General features: G+C 44.6%; 1 protein-coding gene across 2 annotated transcripts in view; it reads right to left on the bottom strand.

Annotated features, from left to right (window-relative positions):
* Positions 1–1432: 1432 nt before the first annotated feature.
* The window catches only part of CDCP1 (CUB domain containing protein 1), a 72864-nt gene continuing 67066 nt past the window's right edge, over positions 1433–7230 (bottom strand). Inside the window, exons 8-9 of one of the 2 annotated variants that reach the window (XM_077129576.1) lie at positions 6327–6414; positions 1433–3902 (exon numbers count right to left, since the gene is read on the bottom strand). In XM_077129576.1, coding sequence (XP_076985691.1) covers positions 3473–3902; positions 6327–6414 — 518 coding nt within the window. In that variant the 3' untranslated portion in view covers positions 1433–3472. The remainder of the gene's footprint in view (positions 3903–6326; positions 6415–7230) is intronic. The other variant, XM_077129577.1, reaches the window with a different exon arrangement.

Raw genomic sequence — 7230 nt, 5'->3', positions numbered from 1 at the left:
ACATGATGAACAAAGAATGGTGGAAAGGCGGGGGTCTATGTGGCATAATACAGAAATCAGGGTGAGTGACAGGGATGAGCCAAAGTTGGGTCCAATATTATTGACCTAGGTGACTGGAAGCACCAAAACATTTTAGAGCTGCAAATGACCTTAGAAGATTTAATCTTGTGTAGCCATTTGAAAAAATCGAGGACTGGAAGAGAACCCAACTCACATAGCTAGTTAGGGCCAACAAATGAACTCACATTAAAGGGGAAGAAGATTTGGGGCAAGAAGTTGAGGCAATAATACAAGGAATTTGCCTCTGTAGTCTTCAGATTTGGGATACCACTGGAATATAGGGGTTGATAAACCCACTGGGAGGTTGACAATGTGGGCCCAGAGCTCAAGAAGTATCAGCTAACATTTGGGACACTGTCCTCATAGAGAATGCACTTGGAACACCTTGGGGCTGTATACAAGAAGAGAAGGCCAGGAGGTGGGAAGCTGACCTTGAGGCCTGAGAATAGGATCCAGCAGAAGGTGCAGTGAGTGGTGGGATGCAACCTAGGTGTGGATGTGGTCAAGGGAAAAGTGCTGATCAGTGCAGAGTCACTTGGTTCTGCTCTCCTACCCACTGTAGCATATTAAAGATGGCTGGAAATTCTTGACACCTCTCCCGTAGATATATAGGAATCTGTTTCTTCCCCTTACATCTAGGCAGGCTCTGTGACTAATGCATCCATAGAAGAGAACCGAAGTGATGCTGTGTCAGGTTTCAGAACCAGGCCTTGAGACTGGCATCTCTGACTCTGGGAACACTCATTCTTGGCACAGAGCCAGCATATTGTGAACAAACCCCAAAAGACTGTGGGGTGGTCCAAGTGGAGAGGAAGCAAAGCTGCCAGCCAACAGCTAGCACGAACTTGCCAGCTGTATGAATGAGCCATTCTGCAAGTGTATTCTTCAGCCATTGAGCTGCCCCACTGATGCCACATGATGAGGACATAAGCCATCCCTGCTAGGCCCTGCTCAAATTGCAGATTTGTGAGCAAAATAAATGACTGCTCTTATTTTAAGTCACTAAGTTTTGGGGTGGTTGGTTATGCAACAACATTCATTCTCCTAGGAGCATTCAATGATGTACTTGGGTTTCCTCTTCAAGTGTATTGTGGATGGTGGGAGCTTCCCTCTCCCACCACCCTCCCTTTGCCTCTGCTTTGGCTACAATGAACAGACTTGAGTTACAGCTTAACTTCAGTCAGTCGCTCAGTGGGCTTCAGCCTCTATGGGATTAGGTTGGGAGTGGTGACACAGGGGGCTGATTTTGCCTCAACAAGAACAGAACAGAATGTGCTTTGGCCTCTGAATCGGACCTATTGGCAAATGGCTTCCATTCCTTCTGCCTGAACATAGTGAAAATTGAACATGAGTGGTATCGAGACTTCAAGACTGTCATTTTTATTTCATGAAAAATAAAAACAAAACCATCTTTCACACAATGTCTGGAATCAAATGAAGCAAGAGAGAGCTCACGGCCCAAAGCCCAGCTTCCCGTATCATGAACATGTGGAGAAGATAGCATCTGCTGAGCACACGTTAAGCCTGTCACAGTAAACAACTGGGAAATTGGGGCCTCAGCTGAATGAGGGGACAAGTAGCCGAAGCACTGAAACAACCCGAGGCCCATTTTTTTTTTGTACATTTGTTTATTTTAAAAAAGCATAGGAAATGGATAAAACGTCACCCAGAAAGTATCAACAATAAATAAATTATTTCTGGTTAAGCATTCCAGACCCACATAAACCGGTCCTCTAAGCTTTGCCAAGGTTATGTCCAATGGACTTACAATCATCCCCCTTGACTCTTCCTTGAAACTTTTCCCTCGCATGCAAAATGGCTCCAGCAATAGATAACAATCCTGTCTAAGCTGGGCTTTCTCACAGTTACAAAGGATGGGAGCTGCCGAGGCATCACTCTGTGCTGGTACACTGTAGGCCTCAACAAATGACACTTGACTAGCTTCCAGTAACCCTGAAATATTTACATAAGAGGGGTCTGGTCTTTGAAGAAAAGAGCTAGGGGTACATCAAGTTTGGACTTCTTTACTGAGGCAGATCTTCAGAAAACATCAGACATGTATCTTCAGGAAACCTCTTCCCGAGGTGTTAGGAAGACAGTAACTTGGCCAGCAGTTTTGAGCTCTCAGTTAAAAGAAAATGGCCACCTGAAGCCCTTGTGAGTTATAGTGATATGTCTGAGGGATGGCCGACCCAAAGATGGCAGACCACCAGAGTGGACCTCAGAAGAGGCCAGGAGGTTGGGAAAGGGAGAATGGAGGCCCAGGGCTGAAACTGTGATTTTAAAAGATGAAATTTCAGCTGAGGGAAAGATGGAGGGAAGGGCCATGAGCCAAGGAATGCAGGTGGCCTCTAGAAACTGGAAAAAGCAAGGAAAGACCCTCCCCTAGGGCCTCCAGAAGGAACACAGTCCTGCCAATACCTTGATTTTAGTCTAGCGAAACTCATTTAGGACTTCTGACCTCTAGAATTCAAAGATAATACATTTGTGGTGTTTAGGCCACCAAATGTGTGGTAATTTGTTATAGTAGCCCTAGGAAACTAATACAGGGGGCCACTTTCTGGTGTAATTTTAAACTCTTTCAGAGGATGAAAATATACTCTAAATTTCTGTTTAAATGTCAAAGTACTGCTACAATTGGCAAAACCACACATGACAACTCAAAAAAATTTTCTTATTTCTAGGGCAAAAGGTCAATGGGACTCAAGGTGAATTTCTGCAGTGGGATAGCTGCATACAGTATGAGAGAACAGGGAAGTCTCTTATCAAAGCAGACATGCATCAAGGCCTTTTCTGGTTGGACAGATTACAGATTATTCCCACCTCCCAAGGGGCAAGCATATTTTTATCTTGCAGTTACTAGAACTCAAAATCCAGCTATCTAAACTGGTTATCACAGTGGTCACTAAAGGCAGGCAAAAAGAGCTGCATGGCCATACATTCTACCTCTTAAATACACAGGACCACTAAATAAATAAAAATAACAAAAGGCACATTGTCATTTTCATCCAGACACCCAATGAGAGCAGGGACCTTGGGTGGACTCCCAGGACCTGGAATTGTTGCACTGAATGGGGCATGCCTCTGCTTGTCATTCCAGATTCAGGGGCTATTGCAGCCCTGTGCTGGGCAACTGATGCCTCTCTCCTCTCATTACGTCTGGTTTACAACAGAACCTGAGCTTAGAAGGACATGAACTGGATAATCATATCCAGATCAGAATTCATCGTGTTCCACATCTCATTATCAGAATGAGATATCCTGGAAATCAGAAGTTGGTGGTGTTCAGGAACACCTCCTGCAGTTCCTTCTGCGTAATTCCTCTTCTTTAGGGTCTCTGGTTAGGAACACTAAGGGAGTTTCAGTGCCCTAATCTATGCATCTCGGGAAAGTCTTTGGGGATGGCTCCAAGTTATTCTGCTGATTCTGCTGGCTCCTGCGTGTCCAGCAAGGGAATGTCTGTGTTCCCATTGCCTACATTCTCCTTGTTGGGGTGGGAGAAGGTGTATGGTTCACTCTCAGGCTCAGAAGGGAAGCAAGGGGGCCCCTCATCTGTGGTCAGCTTTGCTGTCGGGGCCCTGGAGCATATGGGGGGTGGGGAGGGAGGGCAGTCCCCTAGGGGGCCCTGGAAGGGCCGGTAGGTATCCACTTCCGGCTGGAGGAAGGACCCACTGGAATCCTGCAGCAGGTGCCCATACACCATGGTATCTTCAATGACTGCGTACACATGGGAGTCATTGTCCTTCCGTCCTTTCTGGAACTTTTTTGGCTGTCTAGGTATCTGGGTATTGACGTTGCCATTGTAGATACCTATGGCAGGGCCCTTGTTTGTCTTCTTTTTCCTATAGGGAGAGAGGAAATAAGACAGAGAAGTCAGAAAGAAGGCGATCTTAGATGTGTCCCATTTATACAGCCCTGCCAGAACTTAGATTTTTCAGTGTTCTGACTGCATCTCCCCAGACTCCCTCAAATCACTTAGCAATTGAAACCAATACTACTATCCTTAGTGAGCGTTTAGAAAGGACCAGTTTTTGTCTTCAGTTATCAAGGTGGAAACCAAGAGAAAACGGCTGGTAGAGAGTGGTTTAAGAGGGTACCTTTAGCACTCTCTCTGCTCAAATTTGTCTTGGATGGCAGACATGCAGTAACCAATGGTGGAGATGTCTGACAACTGTTTCCCCCTCTTTCTTAACAGAAATGGCTGGTGTCCCAACCACATCAAGCTCAGGCATGCACAAATCAATCTTCTGGGACTTTTGGTACTTCCTACAGCTGATGTTTCATCTCTTCTTTTGCAGTGGTAAAAGTCCTGACCCTCTAAATTTCAAATGATAATATACATGACTCAAGAGGGAAGCTTGATTTTAGATTTTAGCTTGAGTAGAGGGAGATTAGAGTAGAAGTCAGCATCAGCAGAGGAACACAGTTCTTTTAGCATTAACCTCCAACAGAGCAAACTGCTAAAAAGGAGATAAAATTCAGGCTGTGGTGCCAGAGTGCCTCAATAACACCATTAATGTTTGGTTTTTAATGTTCCTTGCAACCTGGATGTGGCTGGGCATTAATACTCCCTGCCATGGAAAACAAAGGCTTCACCCTCCATCTCTGAGAACCAAATAGCAGGTGAAGCTGACTAGCAATTCAAATGGAAGACATTAGCTCAATTAGCACGATGGACCACATAATATACAGACTGTCAGTTCACTAATTGTGGACAGGCTCTTGTACTTTTCTGAAATAAAAAATAAATCTAGTACATTTAGCTTGTAACACTGAGTCATTAGCCAGGATGATGGGCTTCAAAGGCCCTGTAATGGATATTCCCATGATGCCTTGCTTGTCCCCACTGTCGCTCTTCTCATGTTACACTGAAATTGCTTATTTACTTGCCTTGCCTCTTTCTCCCCCTGCACTACCCATAAATTGTAAGTTCTGTAGAAAAGACTGCCTTATTCACTGTTGTACCTCTAGTACCTAGCATGTTACCTAGTACCCAGTAGACCTTCAGAAAATGCATGTTTAATGAACAAGTTGTTGACATTGTTTCACTTCATTCTCACAGTAGAACTCTGTCCATCCTCCCTCACCAACTTGTGGATGGACTTTATGCAAACCTGCCAACCAGCAACCTCACCCACAGCAAGGCTGGGACTGCAGCTTCTCGGGCAGTAATGGGGCAGTTTAGAGATGGATTCCCTCCTGATGAGGGAGCTGGGGCCCGGCATCAGTGCCACATTTTCAGATCTGGGTGGCACATTCTGTTCAGCCCAGAAAAGAAAGTTTCCTGAAAGAAACACTAAAATGATGTTTTAAAGAAGTTCCTTGTTGTACTGTAGACAGTGTGTTAAGAAACTTGAGGAGAACAAGGTGGGACAACATGAATTCGTTTTCCTCAAGGAAATATGTGATGTATGTACAATGGCATTTCTCAGAGAAAAAGACTCTCCCTGGATGTGCTGCAAGCTGGTCCATCATTGCCAGTGGAGACATTTTTAGACAGTCTCATTACGGATCAGGAATTTCAGTCGTTTGTTCAGGGCCATAGTTAATAAAAAAATGCTTTGTTTTGTTTTTTAAAGGCTTTTTGGAAGGTCAAATCATGCAAAAGAAAACAGATTTTCACCCTCCCCCATGGTTTTAATCAGAAGTCGGATCAGAATGTATAAAATCTAGTGGTAGCATGAACTCTCTTTAAAAAGGTCAACAACTTCCTCTCATAAACCAGAAGCCGTCATTCTGAGGGGGTGGAAGGTGAGACTGAGTTAACTGGGTCTTCCTTCCTTTCATCCATAGTGCCAGCTCTTTGGTGCTTGTCTAGAGTTTACTGAATGAGCATAAAACAGACAGTGTGGTTAAGAAATTTGAGGAGAACAAGCCGGGAAAATGTGCATTCATTTTCCTCAAGGTGACAGAGTGAGTGGTTTCAGAGACCTGGTCTGGCAGGCCCTATGTGAGCTTTTTCCTGCCAAGATCTTCCCTGCGGTTATTACAGTCTAATGAGCAAACATCGTAAATGATTCACAGGGGACTTGTGCTGAGGCAGCTGTATGACAAACTGTAGGCAAAATGTCACAGCACTTTTTCCTCTATGTATGGGATTTCTTTTCCCTTTCAGCATAACTTACATCTGGCAACATTATTTAATGTTGATCTTTGGGGGAGAAGTAGGAAGCAAGCAAACCAAGTCAATAATTAATAATACATCTGGTCTGTGTGATCTGAAGAGAGTCAAATCGGTTAAAGACAGTTTGAGAAATTCTACCTACTTCTTTTTCACAAAGAAAATGATGAGTCCGAGGGCAAACAGCAGTAAGGCTCCACCTCCCACCACTGAGATGATGATGACAGTCAGGTCTGTGAGTAGAGACACAAGGGAGAGAGATGAGGAGACTTGTGGGGTGAGGCCAAAAATGATCTTGTCAGTCCCCGAAGATGGCTGCCATCAATTCCTTCCCTCCCTCTATGCACATGCTACTCCTCACCTTAAGAGGAGTCCATTTCTCTTCTTGAATTTGGGTTGCTCATTGGAATGTGGCTACGCCATTTCTGGGCCTAACCTTTAAGAGTCCAGGCAGCTTGAATTTTCGCTCTAGGTAGAAGCCAGCCACCATAGAAGACGTCTGACTCTGCTGAGACCACCATGCTATGAGGAAGCCCAAGCCAGCTATGTGGAGATTCAATGAGGGGAAAAAAACCCAAGGAACCCAGTTGAAAGTCAGCACCAAGGCCCTGGACATATGACCTCAGTTGAACCATCCCAGCCAGACTCTCGCTGTCTGAGGCATCTGGCTGAGGCTCAGATATCTTAGAATAGAGATCAGCCATCTAACTTTGCCTCACCCAAATTCCTGACCCTTGGAACTGTGAGTAAATAAAATGGTTATTGTCTTAAACCACTACATTTTGGGGTAGTTTGTTATGCAGCAATAGATAAGGAAATAAACTGGGGGGGCCTAGCAGATATACTCTTAAGGCTACTCCTGGCCTACATTACTTGGTTTTGTTCTCTTTTGCCATGGCCTGTCTTGGAGAAGAGAAGAGCAGAGTATAGAACAAAGCAAAGAGCAAAAAGTCAGAAATGAAGGCATTGAGGGAAGGGTTGTTTCATTTATGCTGTCCTTTTCTGACTATTATACAAAGGAAACAGGAAAAAACAATCAGAGAGCCCTG

This window comes from Tamandua tetradactyla, chromosome 15, assembly GCF_023851605.1.
Source record: "Tamandua tetradactyla isolate mTamTet1 chromosome 15, mTamTet1.pri, whole genome shotgun sequence".
Lineage (NCBI taxonomy): Eukaryota > Metazoa > Chordata > Mammalia > Pilosa > Myrmecophagidae > Tamandua > Tamandua tetradactyla.
The sequence above is the reverse complement of the archived record's forward strand: the minus strand, read 5'-3'. Positions and strand labels throughout refer to the sequence as shown.